Consider the following 23,748-nt stretch of genomic DNA (forward strand, 5'->3'; position numbering starts at 1 on the left):
TGCAAACTCAGAAATTTTATATTTAAAAAGGTGAGTAACATAATGTATATGTCAAGATGAATAATTCGTTGTATCTGAGAATAAATGCTGATTTTTTTTGTGTGTGATTTGTGAACAGAAAAGGTAAACAAAGAAGGGTTGGATTATCTTTTTGTAATTACCACAGAAACTAGTACTAAAAATTTGAGACAATACTCAGCTCTATAGAACTGAAGTACAACACAGACATATATGAGTAGGCTAAATGTAGCCACGTTTCTGAAAATATGATATCAACCACAACAAATGGGACACACAATTTTATTTTTAAAAAGAAAATCATCAGAATTAGGCTATAATTTAAGTTATAAACAATTTAACTTATACCACACTTTATACATAGCTATCTGTCTGAAAGCCTGTACAACATTTCCAGTGTTGACACTGGAGTTACAGTCATTTAAATCACAGATAAAGGACACACGTATGATTCAGAGGCTCTCTGAACGCCCCATCTCCTCTCTCGTAACACTTCAACACTGCGAACGTTATGAAAGTCAAAACTCGCCTCTGATTGGCCGTTGCTTTAGAAACCTACAGTCTCACTATCATCACTCCATCCCGCGGACCAATCAGCGACGCCGCTCGGCCCCCCGACGTCAGTCTCCTCTCCCCTCGGCCAATCAGATCGTTCTATATGACTGTACTTCACCCGGCCGGCCGCCTCTCGCCCAGGTAGACGGGACGTTCAGCGGGAAGGTGAGACGTCTTCAGCGTCGTTTGTAGCTGGAAATGAGACAGTTAGCTGAATTTAGCAAATGCGAGTCTGTTGTTTATGTGTTTGAGCGAAGAACTGATGCAAATGTTGGGTTGTGAGTGGTGAAAGAACATTTATTAGGCCTGTTTTGTGATCTGAATCATGGAAGTTTTTCATTAATAATGAGCTAGTGTCAGGTGTCGGTGATGTGTTTCAGCCCCACTCTCTTGTGTGTGTCTGTGTGAGTTTAATGAACTCTGTGGCAGCTGTGAGAGTGTTTGTGGGGCAGTAAACGTTTGTAACAGGGATAAATTTGAACGTGGACGTGCGGTGATTTTATGTGCAGCGTCTCTTGTTGTTTTTGTGGAAGTTTAGTTGCACATTTAGCTCTAAAAATCAGCAAATAGTTGTGAATTGTACTTGTAATCCAGTCTAAATGTTGCAATTGTGGTGCGTTACACGTACTCAAGTAACGTTACTGTCCTTAAATATGATTTTCTGGTACTTTTACTTATTTACTGACTTACTTCGAGGCTTCCTTTGTGCATTTCAGTGTACATGTTGTACTTTTTACTGCAGTAAATGTATGTGACAAAGTTATCAGTTGTAGATCCAGATATTAAACCCAAAACATTTTAATGCGTTTATAAAATATGATGCATGATTGTAGATTCACCCACCCAACACAATATAAAATAGCTGATATCACTGGAGTAGCCAGCTTTAACATTGAAATGTTGCCTCTGAATGCATGCACCAGTAATAATTGTGTAACAGAAGCATACAAGAAATAAGGTCATTTTGCATTATAAGTACTTAAACTCTTAATGCTTGTAGTATATAATGCTGACAGCTCTTCTCAACTCTTACTTAAGTTATATTTTGAATGCACGGCTTGAAACAGAACCATTAACCTGATGTTAATGGTGGTTAATCAGGTATTAAATGTGAGTGTATGAAGACAATGCTGGTTGAGAAATGGTGTAAACTTAATAAAAATAGTCCAAGTTTTGGTGTAGTTTTAATTAAAGCACATTCACTGTTATGATTAAAATACAATCTTGGGATGATTTGACGGAGAATGTAAACCGTAATGATTACACCTACCTGTGACACGGTGTTCCTGTCCTCCAGTCTTCTCTCTCCACACCATCATGGCGATGAACGGCACAGCAGACATCTTGAGCTCGGCCTATCTGGCGGTGGAGTACGTCGATGCGGTGCTGCCGGAAAACCCCTTCCAGCCCTCCCTGAAACACGCCTGGGGCTACATGCTGGACAACTACACCAAGTTCCAGATTGCCACCTGGGGGTCGCTCATCGTCCACGAGTTAATCTACTTCCTGTTCTGCCTGCCAGGATTCCTCTTCCAGTTTATGCCCTTCATGCAGAAATACAAGATCCAACAGGTTTGTGTCTGTTTTTTGGTTGTTTTGAATTTATTTATTTATTTTTTTTAATCTAAGCTGTCATTCCTCTTGACAAACCTTTTCTCTGTGTATGGCTCTGTGTGTGTGTGTGTGTTTGCAGGACAGGCCTGAAACCTGGGAGAAACAGTGGAGATGTTTCAAGATGCTGCTGTTTAACCACTTCTGTATCCAGCTTCCTCTGATCTGCGGGACTTACTACTTCACCGAGTTCTTCAACATCCCCTACGACTGGGACTCCATGCCACGCTGGTCAGTGGAAGTACAATCAAACACATCTACGCTTGACACACACTCAGTGGGCTACACAACAGTACTTTTCAAAAATATGATATCAAATTAAATGGTCCTCCTCTCCCGCTCTCCTCCTTCAGGCCGTACGTCCTGGCTCAGTGCTTTGGCTGTGCTGTCGTTGAAGACACCTGGCACTACTTCCTGCATCGCGCGCTGCATCACCGCAAGGTCTACAAATACATCCACAAAGTCCACCACGAGTTCACCGTGAGTACAGCATGCATTAATAATGACAATAGATTCAACATGAATGCATCATTTTCCAGTGAATCTGTTTGAAACAGAGTTTCTCATTAACCTGTGTGTCTGCTGTCCCTCAGGCTCCGTTCGGCATGCAGGCAGAATACGCTCATCCTGCTGAGACTCTCATCCTGGGCGCCGGATTCTTCATCGGCATCATGCTCTTCTGTAACCACGTGTTCTTCCTGTGGGCCTGGGTGTCCTTCCGCCTGCTGGAGACCATTGATGTCCACAGGTAGGAATCAATGACAGCTTCTACATCGTCTCTGTCATTTTTTTTTATCTTTTGCTCCCATTTCCTTCCCTCTCTCTGCCATGTTAGATTGATTATCGCCATGACTCTGAGGAGAGTAGGATGTACATTATTTTAAACAAACAGCGCAGCAGTTACATCAGTGGTTACAGTGAGAGCACAGTAAGAGGTCGGTTACATGTGGAACGGCATGTTTCTCATCATGTTATCTGAGTCAGTGACTTATGAGGTCGACCACTAGAGGGCTGCAGAGAACACCAGACACTACTGTCACATTATTAGCTGACACAATGCCTTTATTTAATACTAACATATCTACACTTTGCGATTATTTTTACATTTCTACAGTTATATATAGAGACTGTGGTGGTATTAACAATACCACAAATTCTAGATTCATCAAACTAGCTTTTTGTTTTTGTTTAAATTCGTTAATTGCATTACATGTCATGTCTCTGTGCTTTTGTTTGGTTTTTCATTTAATTTTTGTTCACTTTTCTAAAATGTAATATAATATGAAACGTAATTAGATTTCAAACATTTTGCTGAATTTTATTTACATTTAGTTTCACTCTGATCCATTCATACTCCTGCTTTTGTGTCTTTCTGTGGAGGACTTTGCTTTTACATACTTTTGAATTTTGCTTTTAAAACAGTCTTTTGTTTGACTGATTCTTCATTACACATTTTTCATAATTCAGTAAATAATTCATCACAGCTACTTAATAGAATAACATGAAACTTGCAGCAGCACACATAATGAGAGAGAGAGAGCTACGTTAGATTCTTTTTTATACTAATAAACATGAATAAGTATTTTTTTCCATTCTTTGCCGAAGTAAACACCATTTTTTCTTCTCATGTAGCATTAAGGAATTTGGTCTTCTAAGAAAAAAGAATGCTCTTGAGAAAAGACAGACTTTATTTCGTCTTCATATAAAGAATTAATTAAACATATTAGTATTAAGTATTGAATATTATTGTTTGTTGGAACATTAGAGAAAAGAAGCTATCTTTTTTATCTAAAACACATGGTAGAGAACAGAACTAAAGTAAATGCATACTTTCTGAAGCGTCACCTTCCATCCGTCTCACTGGAATGATCTTTTTAATTGTAAATACTGACTCTTAAAAAAGGGTTATTTTTTTAAACAAATATCTGACAGACTTGATTTCTTTCCTTGCTCCGTCTCAGTGGTTACGACATCCCCTGGAACCCTCTCCACCTGATCCCGTTCTACGCCGGCACCCGTTTCCACGACTTCCACCACATGAACTTCGTTGGGAACTACGCCTCCACCTTCACTTGGTGGGACAAGCTGCTGAAGACCGACAGCCAGTACAACAAGCACATGCAGAAACAGGGAGACAAGAAGGAGCAGTAAACCACTCAGATCTCTGTTTTCACACCTGTTCTGTCGGGGAGAAGGAACAGGACCAGGACCCACAACGAGAACACAAACACTGCTGCTTTTTCTCTCATTCCACGTACTGAAACAGACACACACAATCTAAAAGTGTATTTTGAATGAATCTGGACCGAGAAGACAATTTTTCCAAAATTTACATTGCAAAAAGAAGTAGATCTAAGAACGGTGGATAAATGTTTTCTGGTGTCACAAGTTCACAACCGCAAAATGACTCATCGGACTGTAATCCATTTGGTTTGATAAGCAGCGGTTCAGTGTCCAGGTCATTTCTTCACATCAGGAAATGGCCTTTTAAGCAACATTTTAAGAAAGACAGAGCCCTGCCTCTGGTGCTCTATCCAGTTCTAATCAAACATCCATGATCAGGACTCCTGTGATTTGATTCCGACTGTAATCGGACTGCATGCCGACTTCAGTCCGCCTCGTGTGCCTTTCTGCAAAAGCAGTATTGTTCTTCTGTCAACAGCTGCTGGCTAAATAAAAACCGTCAACATCCTCATTTTCATTCGTTGCTTTGCTCATTGAATGAAAAAAAAGCTGTATCATTGGACTCTCTTGTGAAATTCTTCCGTTTATCTCTGAATGTCTTGAGCACTTTAGCGCTTCCTCTCGAGCTAAACTGAGTCACCCTGTGACGATGTGTTTTAGCTGCAACTTTTGAAACAATTTAGGCGTGTGCGGTCCTGTCTGAGTTTTTGGATGGGATTGGCTCAGATGGCACTTGCAGGCTGTTATAGCCTATTTTGTTTAAGACTGTAATAATTCATCAGTTTTGGTTTGACAAAAAGAAACCTTGAAAATGATTTGTTTTTGTGTTTTTGTTATATTAGAATAAAAATATATGAACAAATGTGGACATGAGTTTGGTCGTGTTTTGGCAGTTTTATGACAGAATTTGGATGACAATTGGATAATGATACTGGGATCACTGACAGGTCGAGCTTTTTACGATTACCCTCACAGGATCTTCTCAGTGAGTATTTTAGTATTAAGTGAGGGTTTATGGGGAACTGAGGTAATTTCGTGACTAGATATTCTCTACATCTCCTCTCTGCTGCACTGTGGACACACCCCTACTGCCCCAGTCAGCTGCGTCAAGGCAGCGAGCAGCAGCAGGTACCAAACAGGAAGTGAAGCCGTTTTATAAAAGGAATCATTGACAGATTAGCAAGCTTCAATTAACAACTTTATTAGTTTGTATTCCATGAGCAGACACGTTTTTTTCCCTGCAGGGATTCATTTTTTATCAGTTGTATTTACGTCAGCAATATGCAAAATAAACACACCCAGAAATAAATAGTAACTGTTGTTGTTTACAGTAGGGCTGCAGCTGTTATATTGTTACTGTTATACATTCATTATTGTTTAATCTGTTGATTATTTTTGCCAAAAAAACTATTATAAAAAAACAGAACAACTCCCAGAAGCTAAAATGATATATATTCACAGTGCAAAACTCAAATATGTTTGATATAAAGAGATGTAAAGTGGGAAAAAGACAAATCTTTAGCTTTATTTTTCTTGGTGAACAACTGATCAATTCATAACCTAAATAGCTAAATTCTGTTGCTGAACAAATCAATTAGTTGTGGTAGCAAAATTTACAAACCACAGAAAAGTCTTGTCAAAGTACAGAGAATCATGACGCTTAAAGATAAATAAATAATAAAAAAAAATAATTTTGCAGGAAACTTTTGTAAGTTATAAACTGTGAGAAATGTTGAATCAAATTTAAGTAAAGACGTTATAAAATTCAATAGCCCCACCAAACCATATTACATATTAATCAAGTAAATAAAGGCAGTGAAACAAATATACAAATGTGTAAGATAACCATGAAATTGAGAAAAAGTTAAAGTTAATTTGTTAGTGTTTTTTCTTCCAGTGACTTAATTTAGTCTTTTATGACACTATTTTATTTTATTTCAGAAATTCTGTCCTTGTTTATTTATTTTTACAGTGATCATTTTTAATCTTAATCTGTTGGAACTGGAATAAAAGTTCAGTTAGACCATAACTGCCAACAATCAGGATAAATAGCAACAAATAGTAATAAGTTGAGTTTTAGCAATTTGTTTGATTATTTCACATTTCATGATTTTCATTATTATGATGTACTGATATAGAACACGTTCATATAGACTAGACTAGAATTTTATATTTACATTTACCTGGTGTTCTTCTTATTATATTATATCTTATAAATTTCATTCTGATTTGTTTGAAAAGTGCTATATAAATAAAGTTCAACTGATAAATCAAGAACACATACAGGAAAAAAAGATTCGACCCCTTCTGTTGGGGCGCTCTTGACGAAAACCTTTTATTTTGAAGGCCGTGGCCGGACGTGCTGCTCCTCTGCGGAGCTTGACGGTGGAGGCAGTCTGCGCTCAGGTACGGCAGCGCATCATACTCGGATAGAGGGAGAGCGAGCGAGAGCAGCGCAGGGACAGATATTTATAGCCTGAAGCGAGGCTGCAGCACAGAGATAAGGCTTGCGGGCACACAGACAGACAGACAGACAGACAGACAGGGCTTAGGGAAACGAGGACGCGTCAAAATGAAACAGTCGCTGTCGGTGCTTTTATTCGGGGCCGCGGTGGTCGCCCTGGTCAGCGCAGCCGGTTCCGAGGGCGAGATCTCCTTCGAGTACCACCGCTATGAGGAGCTGCGGAAGGCGCTGGTGTCGGTGTGGCTGCAGTGCCCGACCATCGCCCGCATCTACACCATCGGAGAGAGCTTCGAGGGCCGCGAGCTGCTGGTGCTGGAGATGTCCGACAACCCCGGGACGCACGAGCCTGGTCAGTTTTTTTTACGCATAAGTGTTGCTTCATAATGCGGTGAATGCGCAGCCCCGCAATCCTCCCCTCCCGCATCCCTTTGTCGCCGCTCCCCCCCCCCCTTTCACGGTAGGAACTCCTCACCGCACGCTGGTGACGATAACACAAACACATCACGCACTATTGCGCATTCTGGACCGGTCGCTGTTGTTTGGGGGGGCCAAACTGAGACCCGTGCGGCTGTGTGATGGTGACAGGCGGGAGAGGTGGAGCGCAGGTGTGTCGGTGAGCGCAGGGGGGGGGGGGGCTGACTGCAACACCTCAGAGGAGTGTTAGATGATAGATTGTGTGGGGATCAGCCAGGCAAAGCCGCCATTTTGCTGGTTGATAAGGATCTCTGCGCGCTTATCTCGAGTCGTGATTCTGACCAGCACGTCCAGAAAAAAAAAATAGGCTGTGGATCGCGGGCACGGCGCACGCTGTTTTTTTTTTTTGTTTTTTTTTCAGTTTTACATCCGTCCAAATCAAAAGCAGATGTGTCAGCAGTGTGGCTGCAACACACCAGAGAAAAAGGAGTTCACTGAAAGGAGGGAGGCCTTGACTGAATATTAAATGAACCAGAGCAGTTGTGATGCTTCTATAGTAGACCCGGGCCGTGTCAGGGCTTCCCAGCATCCCCATCCCTTTCCTCCACACTGTCAGGACCGGACCGGACCACAGGGAAGAAGAAGTGATGTTGGAGGTCTTGGTTTTAGGATCTGCAAATCTGGGGAGTGACCGCTGCTGTTTTAGATGCAGTGCACCTTCTTCTTTTACTGAAGTCCTGTCTGTCCTGTCCACCTTCAGTTGTCACATATCTCCAAAAGCAACACTGCTAAATATCTTAAGATGTTTGTGTGATGGAGGTGAAGAAGAGCAGGAGTAGATTTCTCTTGAATGTTTCTTTATTCCTTCCCTATTGTGTCCTGTAACTGCCGCCGAGGAGGTTATGTTTTCCCCAGCAGTCGTTTGTTGGTTTGTGCGCAGGTTGACACAAAAACTACTGAATGGATTTCTACAAAACTTGGATGGAGGATGGGTCTCGGCCCAGATTAGACCCCAATAAGTTTTGGTGCAGATCCCTTAATTTATTCTGACTTTCTTTAATGTTGCGACACGGGGCGTTTTTCAACATTTCTGATAATTTCTCAGGGATGAAAATCCTCTCTGTAAGTTAGTGCAGTTTGATGCAGATCTGTGGGAGAGCTTAATTTGTGGTTACACGGCTATTAAGTTTCATATTAGGCCCCGGCAGAGGTAGGCAGTCTATGTAGTGCCATTCTAGTTTCAAGCTAGAATTAAAACGGAAACTCTAGCATTGTCTTTTTGTCAAAGTCAGAAATTAAATTCTTGTCTCTGTCTTCATCGCAGGATAATGATGGAAATGAGGACTTGATCCTTCGATCCCTGACAAAGTCTGACGCATGAAAGTTTTAAAATATAACACAACACTGTTTTAAGGCTTGAGACGATATGAAACTTTCACGAAAAGATTATCCTGTCTAAAACAAATGTTAAACAAGGTTTTCATCAAAACTATTCTTAAAACATTCAAAAGTTAAATTTCACCAAAGCCTTCTGGAGTCAGGTATATCTGACATTTTGCACAGAAACAAATATTGGTATTGCATCACAAATAGGACACAAATCTTCTTTTTGGGGGAAAGACAAACACAGAATCTGAGCCTTCAGACAAGGAGACAGGTGCAGACAATTCAAATTAAGTCGGGAAACCAATATAGGACTGTGTGTCAGCGAAGTAGACGGAGCTTTTAAGACATTCATGAGAGGATATACATGATTATTCCGATCATGAAATTCACTGTGAGTGTTGTTTTTTTTTTTTTACTGCGATACACGATTAATCTCCTAAAGTTGAGTTCACCAGCCTGGAAGACTGAAAAAAAACCAGTACACTTTGTATTCGTGATACAAAGAAACAATGTGTTTTCACCTACAGAGCAATCATGCAACGTAAATGGATTAACCTGCTGTTGGCACATGTAACCTTAATGAACGCCTGGAAAGTTTCCGTGGTTCCTGTCTGATCAGGAGACGTAACGGTGACACTGCAGGAAGTGATTAATTTCACCCCCGAGTAATCCTGAAGCAGAGTCCTCAAGAGGAAAACAAGAGCCTCCCTGTAATTACTGTATATATAGTTTACAGTCTCGTTTGCGGTGCTTCAACTATACGTCTCATGTACGTTTATGTCATAAAGGTGTATTTTCTTCTCTGTGTGGTCTCGACGGCGCACCACGGGAGTTTTGTGTGTTTTGCAGCTCACATGGTCACTGAGTCTAATGACCGTATGGACGTACTAAATAAGCCTGTAATAGTCCGGTGGGCATACGCAGGCATGAGTCACGGTAGCGACGCGGAGCACTTATTACTACCAGATGAGTTTCCAAGCTGCTGTTTCACCAACGGGGGCAGCACCCCCCCCCCATCCGCCATCCACCATCCTCGCCTCTCCCCTCCACCACTGCCGAGCAAAACATTCATGGCAAGAAGGAGGGGGATGAAACAGAGAGGGAACCAGGGAGAAGAGCTCCGGGGGCCGATGGAGCAAAGATGAGTGGAGGCAGACGAGAGGGATGATGTTTTCAGAATCAGTGGCTAGATAAGATAGACGTGTGTGTGTGAGTCAGGAAGGATGAAATCTGCAAAGACAGGCAGTGTTTTTTTGAGCTTCCCCTCTATGTCGCCCTACCAATATTTTATCTGACCCCGCAGTGTGTTGAAAATCTAAGGTGGAGCTGAAATAGCAGTTGCCGGGGCAACAGATCGGCTTAGTGCACTGAGCTGTCTGTCAGATCCTGGTTGGCTGGCTGGCGGGCTCCGGAGGACGACGGTCCTGAGCGCATGCATCTGTCAGTAAGCAGCCATCTGTCAGACTCTGCGGCACAGGAACTGCCTATAGCCAAGAGTGTCAACACGCTGGTTACATATTAATATACAGTGCAGGGACACAGTGTAGAGCAGTGGTGGAAAGTGCAGTGTACTGAGAGGGACTTGCCATAATGCTTGTTTTTATATCAGCAGTGGGTCACATGAATACTGATAGGGGTCACTAGTAGAGATCAACTCAAAGTCTGTTGTTCCATTCAGCTCTGTGGGGATTTATAGCATCTTTAAAGGTGCAATATGTAAGAATTTTAGTTTAAAACGTTAAAAATGAGCAGAAGCTATGAAAAGAATGTGAAGAAATCTACGCGTTGTGTTGCAGAGATATCTACTTTAGTCAGCTAGCCTCAGCCCGCCCTGCCACGTGATCACATTTTCTACCTCAAATTGCAATAGACTCACTAGACTCCAGTTATTTTGCCCTAAGAGCACCACTTCACAAGCATTCCCCTACTGAATCTCCCTGTCCCGGGCCTGAAAACCTCCTCTTGATGGTCTAAAGATCCTGTGCTACGGGTGTTAGCAACACCAGCACTCCCCCAGTGGTCCAAGCTGCACAGCTAACTGAGCTAACTAGCTAACAGCAGCTAGAGTTAGTAGAAGTTAGTGGTAGCTGCATATAGGCTATTTATGTTCAGCGTCGCTTGCATCAGACAGCTGTTTTCAGCGAAAAAGTTCTAGCTAGCAGCGCTACCTGCCCGGTGCCCAACAGTTTGCAACTAGCTCCTGAAGAAAGTGGAACATCTGGCTGCTACACAGTTAGCTAAATAGCCAATAAAAAGTAAGCTAAAAGGTTGAATACTGGACTTAACTTGACATGACTCCAAATTAATGCTAATGTCGCGTGTTTGCTGGATGTGTAAATGGCTAACGCCTGGCTCTGTCCGTCTGTTGTTCACGAAATACGTCCACCGGCACTTCTACTTCTCACTATTAACAACAGTGCGGAGTAAAAACACAGTTTGCTGGCTCATAGAAGTGACTATTTCTTGGACAGGACAGCTTGTTGCTAGGCAACTGCTCAGAGCCAGATTTGTTCTGAATATAACCCCTCATAAAACAACAAATTGTCTTTTTTTTTTTTTCACTGTCGTTTTTGTGCCGAACAAACAAAACATGAAATGAAATGTGTTAAATCATGATCTTCATTTGTTGTTGCCCCGCTAACTGTTTTCCCCCACGTTGTCCCGTGTTTTCCTTAAGCTAAGCTAACCAGCTGCTAGCTTTATGTTTAGCTTTATGAGTCTTGTTATTTAAATTTCTGCCATGAAATAAATAAGAGCCTTTCCTGAGTTGAACATCGCTTCACGTAGGCCTACAAATGTGTCACACTTGTGCAGCATTACCATTTTTACTTAAGTCAAGGCTCTGAATAGGAACTTGTTTGCTTCTAGCAGCTGGGTCCTATTTGAGCGACAAGGAGCTACAAAGAAGGGTTTCTCCTCTGTGAAGTGGGCTCTGGCCAAACTCTTCCGACTCTCATGTCTGGAACATATTTACAAGGCTTCTCTAGTATGAGGAGAAACTCTATCTAGTAATGGGTTTGCCTTTGTGTGAAGGTGAAAAAAAAAAAATCATGACAGTATGAGGCCCTGCTTCACCCAATACACTTGCACACCATCTCATGTGGCGGAGAGCTCTGGACTGTTTTATCAGATGACGGAGGAAGTATGTAATCCCCCGTGAGCACGCACACAGATGTCCCGTAAAACGGTATAGCAGCCAGGCACAGTGCTGGATGTGGTCGTATCGAATGACATATGACATAATGAATATAAAATGAGACGCAGGTGGACATGAAATTAATAGCGCGCGTCACAATGGCGGAGGACAGAGGAGTACTGGGTGTAAACTCTGTGCATTGTTTTGGACATTTCTAGCAGCGAGGAGCTCCTCGGGCCGAGATTACAAAAACAGCCGAGAGGAAAGTGGAGTCGATGAGCTGCGGAGATTAAAGAAGAAAAGGAATGATGATTGAGAAAACGGCAAATGTAACAGGAGTGCGAGGGGTGTCAAGGGAGAGGACGAGAGGTGGTCCTAAACACGTAGAGGGAATAAGGGAGAGGCAGGAGAGGAAGGAGGATGAGAGGAAAAGGCCAAGGCATCAGCCAGAGGTCATTTATTATACATCAGACAGCGGCATCCACCCTCCTCCTCCTCCTCCACCTCCTCTCTGCCTTCATCTGCTTCTTCATCTTCTTTTTCTTCTTCATGTTTGCAAAATCCGTTTTCTGATATCTGTCTTTCTTCTCGGCACATTTTCATTTTTCATTCTCTTCCTTGGTTCCTTTTTTTTCTCTTGCTCGAATTTCATCACAGTTTCCTGCCGTGCAGTTCATGCATTGGTTATCTGCGTGCTTCATCTTCTGCATCTCATCGTGCTGCGTGGCGTCACTCCATGTCAGGCTGTGTGTTGGCCATCCAAGCAGGAGTTTAACATGTATCTGTTTGTTTACTAGGATTCAAAGAAGCTCCCATAAAGCTTCTACTGGCCAATTGTGATGTCAAGTACTTTAATCATTGTTTATTTTGGTTAAATTAATCATCAACCAGTAGATACGCTATAATGTAGAATATGGAAGACATCTTTTTAATATTAAAGCTGAAATGATTGCCCCAAAATTACCAAAAAATTTGATTGGGTTAGGGTTGGGGAAGTCAGCTGAATTCTTTTGGTTTTGGACTGTTTGTTGGACAAAACAAGACATTTAAAGACGGCATCACCTCCGGGAATTATCAGACTTTATGTTGAACTATTTTATGCACCAGACAATCAAGAAAATAATCAGCAGATTAAGATAGAACAAATAATCATCACAGAAGTATTTGCTGGCATTTTGACTCCTCTGTGACATTCAACTGGATATCTCTGGGTTACGAACATCATCTTGTTTTATGGGGAGACGATGATCAGCTTTTGTCACCATTTTCTGACAAGTTACAGACCAAGAAAAAGAAATGATGTAATCATTAGTCGCAACGGCGATATGATCCTGCCTCTCAGCACATTTCTCCGCTTCGGTGCTCAATCTGTTCCTTTATGTGTGTCTGTGTGATATCAGATGACAGAGCTGGCAGTCATTCAGAGCTGACATACTGCTTGTATATATGTGTGTGTGTATGTGTGTGTGTGTGTCTGTGTGCCAGCATGAGACAGGCAGAGTGTTTACTCAACCCCCGAGTAGATTTGTCTCCCTGAGCACCTGCCTGTGTCAGCGTTGCCACGATGACTGGGAGCACTCAAAAGCGGTGCTTCCCTAATGACGTGGCGGCGGCAGTCATTATTACGCCGTCGCCTAGGAGACCGCATCGATCACCTGCCAGTCGCCTTTGACAGAGTACAGGATGATGCGGTGGGCTTTGTTCGCCTCGGATGTATTTTATCGACCCGCGGGCAGCAGAATCCACCTGCAGCTGCGCCGCATCACACTTTGACACACAGTTCAGCGCAGCTCAGGGTCGTTAAACATCCCTCAGTTATGTTCCATTTGTGTTTTCCTTTCACAAGTAAAAATGAGGAAAGGGATAAGTTGTTCACACACTGAATTATATCAAGATGACACACAACTCTCAACCTTCAACTTCTTCAAAGACACACATGTGAACAAAAAGCAGCCTGATTTGATTGATTAGCATTCAAAGCAACAACATGTGACCCCCTGGAGACAGATCTGAGAGTCGAGTCTCATCCCTAGATTGTCAAATATTGCTCTGGGTTAGTGTCCGACTTGAGCTGCCGGCCCATAGTGACAGTAGTTAACAAAATTAAGTAATGTTCTAGTTCTATCCGTGAACTATTTGGGTTTTGGCATTTTCTGGACCAAACAATACATGGGTTAAATAGATGTTGTCAGTTGCTGCCACCAAAGGTCCGCTCCTATAATTTGAATAGGCAGGGTTACGAAAATTGAGGACAGATCAGGAACACAGGGAACACAAGATGACAGGAGAACACATGGATGAACACAGAGTCACAACAAACCACCAAAGACTAAAATCCAAACAGTCTGGGGACGAGGACAGGGAGCGCAGGAGGGAAACAGAACATTGGAAACACATACGAGCAGGAAGTGACAACAAGACAGAGGACATAACTACAACAGGAAGTATCCAATCAAAAGACCAGAACCGTGACAACCCCTCCCTTTCCTTTCACTGTTGACCCAATCTGGTCCAATTTTCTTATTTTTTTTTTTCTAGCTTAAGTTATAGTGAATTCATCTGTTTCTGTTTGAAAATACAAATGGGAAAAAAACTAGTATCAAGTGTGGATTTATACATCTAAAAGTGAACTGTCCAGAAACCGTAGGTACCCATAAAGTGATGTCATCACAGCTGAAATACTATCTCACATGCACGCTTTTTTTCTTTCTCTGCAAGCGTGTGGTTATGGGTGTGTGCAAGAGAAAGAGAAGCACAGACAGTTGCATAGAGAGGAGTCATAAATTGAGATAAAAGGGGGAAAAAGACACAGTTGGCTGGAGGAAAAAAGGGCAGTTTGATTTGTTCCACCTACGCGGTGATGTGTCATGCTCGCCTCCGTGTAAAGAAGCATCCTCTCTGTGTCTGTGTGTCTGCTTAAAGAGTAAACAAAGATGTTACACAAGTGTGAGTTCACGAAAATGATGATAAATATTAATCCAGAAGGATTTATGCAGTAAATCATCAGAAGCTCTCCTCCTGTCAGGTCAACATCAGCGCTTCACCCCGACACATCCTGATTCATAATAACCTGCATGTGCTGGACAGTGGAAAGGTCTCCAGATACTGAGCATCTGTGTGTGCTTGAATCATAGTAACTCATTTAGACAGAGTTCAACTTCAAAGTGTGTGTGTGTGTGTGTGTGTGTGTGTGTGTGTTCGACAGCTCCGTCAGGCCTCTGAGGCCTGTAAAAAACATTCACCAGCGTCAGGACAGAAAGAGTTAATTGTAGTCTTGAAATCATTAGTAGCAACTCAAGAGAGAAACCAGCATTTAAAAATAACCTGAGTACCAGATGTGTGGCGGTGCGTGTGTGTGTGTTTGGCGGTGCGTGTGTGTGTGTTTGGCGGTGTGTGTGTGTGTGTGTGTTTGACGGTGTGTGTGTGTGCGCGCGCGCTACTCACTTATGAAGCCGCTGGAAATAATTTACAGACGCATCAAACACTCAAAGAAATTGCAAGGGATCACATCTTGAAAGCATTATTTTCATATAGTTTACCAGCTCGACAGATTAATTTTAGTAACGTAAGGAGTACAAGTAGAAAAACAATCCCTGAAAATAAACAGAGGTAAAAAAACAATTAAAAGAAACAAAAAAACAAAAACGCGCGCACACACACACAAAAGCCCCCCCTGTACAAACAGGACCCCTGCTGTGTTTTGGCTTCGAACACTAACACACACACACACGCACACACACACACACCTCACCATCTGCTGGTCTTGAGCTATGTTTTTTTTTTTTTAACTCCGAACCAAATCGCTTTTTTCTCAGTGCTTTGAACAGCCACAGAAAGTTGTCTTGAATCATCTTTAAGCCTAATATAGCTCCTTTTAAACACTCGCAGAGAAGGGAGAGCTTATTGACACATAATAAACAGATCGTCATTAAAACACAGGTTTAGCAAAGCAAAGCAAGCGGAGGTGAAGCAGTCTTGTCAGGTTTTCATGCCCACACACACTGACAAAGGAAACATATGTAGAGTCAAACACAGAGAAAGAATCGTCATACGAGAGGTTCCAGTTTTCTGCCCAGACGTGCCGTCACAGTGATTCGTCTAATCGTGGTTTATCCACATTTTATCACTGTTGGTTGGACATTTAAGATGTAAACAAAGTGCCTGACTAAGTGGCCTCCAGGTATTTCATACGTCTTACAGACATTAGATTAATTGGTTCATTTCTTCTCATTGTATTAGAACGCTACACGGCTATTTTTATTGATATATTTATTTTATCTTCTCTTTTATAATATACCCCTTTGTTGTGTTTGTGTCCATGGATGACTGTCACTATTCAGTTATTTTCAGGCTTTTTTCTTTCCCCCTTAGAGTAGCGGAAACTAAATATGGACAGTAAAAAGAACATATGACAGCACTGTATTATTACAAGTGACAAAAGGAAATACAAAGAAGTAAAAAAAAAAAAAATAGTAATGACATCAATCCTTGGTTGCAGTCTGAGTAAAGGAGCAGCCATCTTGAGAATGATATCAAACGTGAAACACAATTTTCCGTGAGAATAACTCACCAAAAATCTATATTATTTGGACATAATGTTTATCACACATGTGAAGCAGCTTTTCAAATGTGGACAAAATGTCTGATCACTGACAACAGTTGTGAAATATATCAAATGTAGCAACTGAAAGCATGAGATTCATATTTCCTTTTCTTGTGAAAGCGCTAACAGAGGGATGACTCACTGATTGCAAGCAACGGTGCAAACAGCATGCGTGTTTGTGTTGCAAAATATCCCAGAGGACAGCTCATTTTGTGGCATGGTGTCCTGGGGTCAGACTTCCTGTGATGCAGTCGAATCTGATCCTGGACCTGTCACTCCGGCCGGCTGCCCTCCACCTAAGACTTAACGGAATAATCTGTGACAGCGCCGCTCGATAATCTCAGCCATTATTCCCCAAATGGACTTCCTGGACTGAGACGTTCAGTTCAGTTTAACCTTTTGGCTGATGAGTCAGTGTGTTCGTCACTGCTGGAGTGTGTAGATCCAGTGTTAAAAGGCTGTGTGGTGTGTGTGTGTGGCCCCTCTGAGCCATTAACAAGGTTGAATGCATAATGTCGTCTTATCTTATCTATTAGCTCTGTGTGTGTGTGTGTGTGACGCAGTAACACAGCAAGTGTCTCTTTGTTCCCTCCTGCAGGTGAGCCCGAGTTTAAGTACATCGGCAACATGCACGGCAACGAGGCGGTGGGCAGAGAGCTGCTCATCTACCTGGCTCAGTACCTGTGCAACCAGTACCAGCAGGGCAACGAGACCATCATCGACCTCATCCACAACACGCGCATCCACCTCATGCCCTCCATGAACCCAGACGGCTTTGAGAAGGCTGCTTCTCAGGTGATTACACAGCACGACAGAAAACACACCGCACACACAGAAACATGACCCCTGAGGATTTGCCACCAGACCAGATTAAGCTGAGAAGACCACAAACACTGATTTTAAACATTGGCCTCACAGCACGCATACACGGCAACATGACTAATTATTAAGCTCCAGACAATCTCTCTCGACTGCTGTGAACGTCTAAACATTATCTCCTCTTCCCCCCCTGCTAAGCCCGGGGAGATCAAGGACTGGTTCGTCGGCCGCAGTAACGCTCAGGGGGTGGATCTGAACCGCAACTTCCCCGACCTGGACCGCATCATCTACATCAACGAGCGGGAGGGCGGAGCCAACAACCACCTGCTGCAGAACATGAAGAAGGCTGTGGATGAAAACACCAAGGTACCAAAGAGACACGCCGATTCAGAGACAACAAGTGATTAAGGGGTCGTTACTTTTCCCGTGAAAACACCAAAACAATACAGCGTCTATCACACATTAAGCTACGGAAGTTCTTTTCAAACTACATGTATAAAATTATAATCTCATTTTTTGTAAACATCTACCAAAAAATTTGCCCTCTGCAGTTTACGAACACTCCAACAGGATAAAATAGTGTGTTTGTTAGGGACTATTTTTAGGTGCAGATTAATAAACATGCAGTTCTCTTGTCAATAAAACAGCTATAATTCATATTTTTTATTAAACAATGTATCAGATGACTGTTGGACGGTGAAAGTAGTCGTTCCCACTGATGAAGCTTCTGCGAACGACCACCTGAATCTGCAGCTGTTTGGCCCAGAACTTAACTGTCTTTTCACTCTCACTGCTGTCGTATTATTCACAGCAGGCAGCTGTTTTCAGTGAAAGATAATTAAAACCCACAGTGCACCACTGGCTCAGAAAACAAATGAAATATTTAGCGACCAGCTGGGGAACAAAGTGGAGAATTTATCAGCTAAAGAGACAGGTCTTCCCTAGAAACACAACGCAAAATGAATGATGACAGAGCCCATTCAATACACAGCGTGGCCAATGTTGTGGGCCAGTATTGGCCTATCACAGATATAGATGAGCGCATGAGTGGTCCAACATTTGCCTCATATTTATGAAATCTTTTATTTTAATCATGTAATACAGAAAAGATGCATAGGTTAATTTATAATTATTAGATTCACGGTGATGGTTTCAGTGCACTGATGTTATTTTAGACTACAATTTTTTTTTGTTAAACTGTAAAATATCCTGCCTCTGTTACAGGTCTTTGTCAGAAGTGTTCTTGTGTGTATCAGCCAATATATCGTCATCAGAATGTTTTACATCCTAATACCGGTATCAGAATCAGCCCCAGAAATCAAGCGTTCATCTTAATAAAGTAATATGTCGCCCAGTGATAATAGCTGTAGAGGCTCGGACGAATGAATAACATCAGGCTTTACTTGTCAGTAAGATCGTTTTATTGTTGGTTTTGTTTGTTTCGTGGACAACAAAATGTAACTATATGTTATTAATATCACCAGACTTATCCTTTAATCCTTTATATGACATCTGGTGTATGTAGGCTAGAAGTGGAAATATTTATGTGAGCGTGTATTTTGAAGTATCAGTCATTTAGGAGTTATTTGTCTTTGCAGCTGGCTCCAGAGACGAAGGCAGTGATCCACTGGATCATGGACATCCCCTTCGTCCTCTCAGCTAACCTGCACGGAGGAGACGTGGTGGCCAACTACCCATATGATGAGACCCGCACCGGTACGTAAACGCATGCACACGATCTCAAACGCACCCTGTTTTCCCGCTTCAGGTGTTGGATTCTATAAAAGCTGCCCTGGCTCTTCACGAGAATGTTCCCACTGATTTAATGATGTACAAAGTTTGACCCGTAAACAAGAAACATTTTACCCTCAGAATGTCGTAACTCTAATTTAAATCAGATGGAAAATGTTTCCCTCTCTGGCTTCCTGAGCATTATTACTCAAAGTAAACAAAATGTGTTTGTGCAGGCGCACGTTTAATGTGTTGCAGATGCAGGTGTTCAGTTACGGTAACACTTTATCAGAGTTGCTTGTCTAAACATCCTGCACTTGCTTGTTCCCTTCTTCCTCTCAGGCTCCACCCACGAGTACAGCGCCAGTCCTGACGATGTGATGTTCAAGTCTCTGGCGAAGGCCTACTCCATGTACAACCCGGTCATGTCCGACCCTCACCGACCCCCCTGCCGCAAGAACGACGACGACTCCAGCTTTAAGGATGGCATCACTAACGGAGGGGCGTGGTACAGCGTGCCAGGAGGTGAGAAACAGCGGAGGAGAAAAAAGGAGGAGAGGCTTGTTTTGGCCGTGTGTCTATCCTGAGCTTCATCAGACAGAAACTAGCCGAGCAGAGACAGAGAAGCCCGATAGCTGCCAGAAAAAAAATGCTACATGTCTTCAGAAACTCACCAAAACCAGACAGCATCTTTACTTCCTTCCCCTTTCTCTCGTTAATGTCTGTCCCTCTCTTTGCGACCCATTACAGGAATGCAGGATTTCAACTACCTCAGCAGCAACAGCTTTGAGATCACTCTGGAGCTCAGCTGTGACAAGTTCCCCAATGAGGACACGCTCAAGAACTACTGGGATCAGAACCGCAACTCGCTGGTCAACTACATCGAGCAGGTAGGTGTGACTGTTCCAGACGACTCGAGATGTGTTTTCTGATTTTGGTCGAGTTTAGGTGACTAAAGCTATGTGATTATTGTGGGGGAAAGATTCCCTTCATGGTAGAGATAAAGCAGTGTTGACCGTTGTTTGATGATGGGACATAAACCAGACATGACGCCACTGTGTCAAGAGTCACAACCATCTACCCTTACCTGTAACAACATTCACCTTTCACCACGTCGTCATCCATCTTTGCTATCACGAGATGTCAGTTGTTGTCAGTGTTGCCATTGATTTTCTGGTCGAGGACTGTGTTAATGGTTCATGATTGGTTACAGTTAAGTAAGAGATCCACAATTTCCTTTTGACATTTTTGTGTATTTCCCATCCAAAGAGCTCCATCCATCCCAAAATTGCTCTCTCTCCTCGAACCAAGGCTCAATTTTGCCTCAACCAGTCTTTGATTTTTTTGTTTTGAAGGTTCACCGTGGAGTCAAGGGCTTCGTGCGTGACCTGCAGGGCAACGCCATCTCCAATGCCACCATCTCTGTGGAGGGCATTGACCATGACATCACCACAGGTATCAGCACCCAGTGCAAAATTCACGAGCTGTGATGGGAGAGGTGTCATGATGAGGTGTTGTACCGCCATCTGGTGGACAGACTTGATATTGCGTCGCTTTTTCAGGAGCTGATTTTAAACCTGCACCTGCTCAGTGACAGTGACACATTACACACTCTATATTGTGCTATTAGATGCATTTTTTGTTGCTTACACACATGTATTAATGAAGCAAATCTCTATTTTACAGCCAAAGATGGAGACTATTGGCGTCTTCTGGCTCCAGGAAACTACAAAGTGGCAGCGTCTGCCCCAGGATTCCTGACTGTCATCAAGAAGGTGGCTGTTCCCTACAGCCCTGCAACCAGGGTGAGACTCCCAGACAAGTAGACCAGCCAAAATCTGCCTCATGGTCACTGTGTGCCACTTTCATATTTACAGGAAGACAGCTGACAGAGGACATGACAGTTTTGTTTTTTTTTTTAAATGCTAAATTTAGCGCCTTAGATGAAATCGTCCATTATGCCTCTGATGTCAGTCAGAAGTCAAAAAACAGCCGATACATAAAGCATTTTTGGTTTGGTTGTCTTCAAACTGCAGATTTATTCAAATATTTGTAATGATTCTCGAATACAAAAGATTGGATCTAATGGCAAAATGGGAGTTGATCCCTCTCGATGCTTCATATTTGAATGTTGCCCAAAAACCACTTAGAATCAGAGAAAAATCAAGTTTTGGCTTTTAATACCTGTGTTGGTCTCTACAAAGACAGCAGGATACGTCCTGACTTCTCTTCAAAAATATTTGGTTTCCGTCCCTACAAACGCGGCTAGAAATTCTCACAAGGTCTCTTTAAAAACATCTAGTGGTTTCACACTTACAAATGTCGAGGTCACTGACTTGTCAGCCTTCTGGCCTGTAACTCCATCACCATCACCTCCAGCTCCCGACATGACTGTCAGATCATAAACATGATCATGTGAATATAAAATGACACTGATAGTAGAAATGTCAATGTGTTAAACAGCCTATGACACGCACACATGTGAACGTATCAGTGGCTTGCAGAAACGTCAACATTTTATCCTAGCGACTTGTGTTAAAAAAAATAATACAACTTTATATTTGTGACCTGTTTTAAATACTTATGTCTTAGAAAGGATGGGGTTGAGAAGTACAGTGAGACAGACCGACAAATTATTGGTTTTGATCTTTTCAGGGGATTTGGAAGTATTAAGAAAATAAGAGACTTACCTTTTTAAGTTTTTAAGTTCTTACATGCTCAAGGAGTCTTTTCCAGTCATTGGTAAGGCATTTAGAAATTGGAAAGAAATCCTTAAACCCCGAGATGGCACTAAAGACTCTGTAAGGACACTCCCACATGGAGTTTAAAAGCCTGCAACTCCCCTCCAGTTAGTTAGAACTGAAGAAGCCTCTTGAATGAGAGCTGAAACATCTTCAAGACGCTGAAAGATGTCCGGTTGCCTACGATACAGCACTTATAATTACCATGACTGAGAAACTTCATCAACAAGTCCTCTGACTCGGCTGCAATCTTTAACTTCTTACCTCTCGTCTGTCTCCATGTCGCCCATCTCCCTCTGTCTCAGGTGGACTTCGAGCTGGAGTCCCTGATGGAGAGGAAGGAGGAGGAGCGGGAGGAGCTGATGGACTGGTGGAAGATGATGTCAGAGACACTGAACTTCTAAAGCGTTTGTCTGGCTGCTGATCGGACCGTCCGCACATCGATGTAATATATCCAACAGTCCGTGTGCCCGTCCACTCTTTAAAAAAAAAAAAAAGAATATATTGTCTCTCATTTGTTCTGTTCTCTTTTAATCTTTATTTTAATTGATTATATTGTTTATTAATGTAATGGTTTGCCTCATACTCCTGTAGGTTGTTCAAATACCCTGCAGACACACAAACACACACCGCACACTGACCCACACAGGAGGAGCCTGCAGGTAGTTTTGGCGGCAGCGGAATCGATGTTGGTTTATTTTCTGTGGTGTTGTTCTTTATCGTACACGTGATTGGTAACCATGGCACCCACCTATATAACCGATGAGTGACTGAGTAATTATGTATGTAAAAGAGCTGTTTACATCGTTTACCACATGGCTCCGTCCATAATAACGCGTCTTTATTCTGTTTTAAATGTCTCTGTTTCTCCAGGCTTTAGTATTATTATACAAACGCACACACAACGAGAGTGCACACAAATGAAGACAAGTACTGCACACACACTCACACACACTCACACACACACACACACACACTCTGCTTCTCTCCGTTTTCTTTCCTGTAATATACAAAATACAACGCTATGGTTTCGAGATAATCAGGGACATTGAAAACACTGTAAAATCACTGTAAACATTCTATTGTAAACAATCTATACAGGCGAGCTCATTTCTCTGTATATGTTATTGATGTGGAGATTTCTTTTTTTAACTGACTGCAGCACAGCTTTGATTTTAGCACAAGATGAATGGTTATAATATATACTGTATTTATGAACTAGGTATAGCAAGAAATATGTGGTTTTTGTAACTAAAAATAAATAAATAAATAAATCAAAGATAACCAGGCCACCACACCCATAAATCTGTCCCCCTCAGTCAACCCAAAGCCGTTCCTTTGTATCTGCACTAACACAGGGGATACGTACGGTACGTGAGGGACTGTGGTTCATGTAGACGTTTGTTTTTTCAAGGATAAATTATTACTTATCTTCTGAGTGAAGTGAATGGATGCAGTTGAGACCGCAGAAAGAATTTATTGAATGTATAGCAACTATAGAAACAGTTACAAATGTAAAAAAAAAAAAAAAAAAGAAATAAGATAATTAACTAATCAATAAAACTCCCCTCTTTATGTTGTCAAACTGCTGTCTTGTCAACTTTGTTTTCGCCAACCCAGAAAGAAACTGTGTGTCCTCTGAGTGGTAATCGGTGTTTTGTATTTTCTGATGACTCCAAATTTCATGGAAGGAATTAAACATATCTCACATTTAGTAATTAAGTAAATTCTAATAATTTTAAGTTCTTAATCAATTCTATGGTGCCTTTTAAATCAAGAGTTGGTGCTTCATATTTCAAGCTACAATATAAAACACAAAGTATAAAAAGGCAACCAGAAAAATGATGCTTGACTATATCCTAATAGTTGTCTGTACAGGTGTGTTTTATAAAACTTAAAATGTTTTTGGGTGCTTTTTACATTCAAAATATATTCCATTAACGAACAGTCTCCAAGTAAGATAAAATAAGCCTTTATTGTGGTCGTAGTGGTGTGAACAACAGCTGCATTCACCAAATATAATAATATATAATAAACTAATGTAATGATATCTCGTGTTTGCCTGTATTGATATGGAACTATAGTA

The 23,748-nt window shown here is 42.0% G+C and overlaps 2 protein-coding genes across 2 annotated transcripts; both read left to right on the forward strand.

The window, feature by feature from the left end:
• Positions 1-635: 635 nt before the first annotated feature.
• On the forward strand, positions 636-4,882 carry msmo1 (methylsterol monooxygenase 1). The gene is made up of 6 exons (XM_037115876.1): positions 636-738; positions 1,871-2,145; positions 2,267-2,415; positions 2,538-2,664; positions 2,778-2,932; positions 4,146-4,882. The coding sequence occupies exons 2-6, from the start codon at positions 1,891-1,893 to the stop codon at positions 4,333-4,335; spliced, it is 876 nt and encodes a 291-aa protein (XP_036971771.1). The 5' UTR covers positions 636-738; positions 1,871-1,890; the 3' UTR covers positions 4,336-4,882.
• Positions 4,883-6,764: 1,882 nt separating this feature from the next.
• cpe (carboxypeptidase E) lies at positions 6,765-23,271 on the forward strand. The gene is made up of 9 exons (XM_037113300.1): positions 6,765-7,181; positions 16,970-17,166; positions 17,389-17,556; positions 18,789-18,906; positions 19,264-19,446; positions 19,672-19,811; positions 20,277-20,376; positions 20,608-20,726; positions 21,968-23,271. The coding sequence occupies exons 1-9, from the start codon at positions 6,941-6,943 to the stop codon at positions 22,064-22,066; spliced, it is 1,365 nt and encodes a 454-aa protein (XP_036969195.1). The 5' UTR covers positions 6,765-6,940; the 3' UTR covers positions 22,067-23,271.
• Positions 23,272-23,748: the final 477 nt, after the last annotated feature.

This window comes from Acanthopagrus latus, chromosome 1, assembly GCF_904848185.1.
Source record: "Acanthopagrus latus isolate v.2019 chromosome 1, fAcaLat1.1, whole genome shotgun sequence".
Taxonomy (NCBI): Eukaryota; Metazoa; Chordata; class Actinopteri; order Spariformes; family Sparidae; genus Acanthopagrus; species Acanthopagrus latus.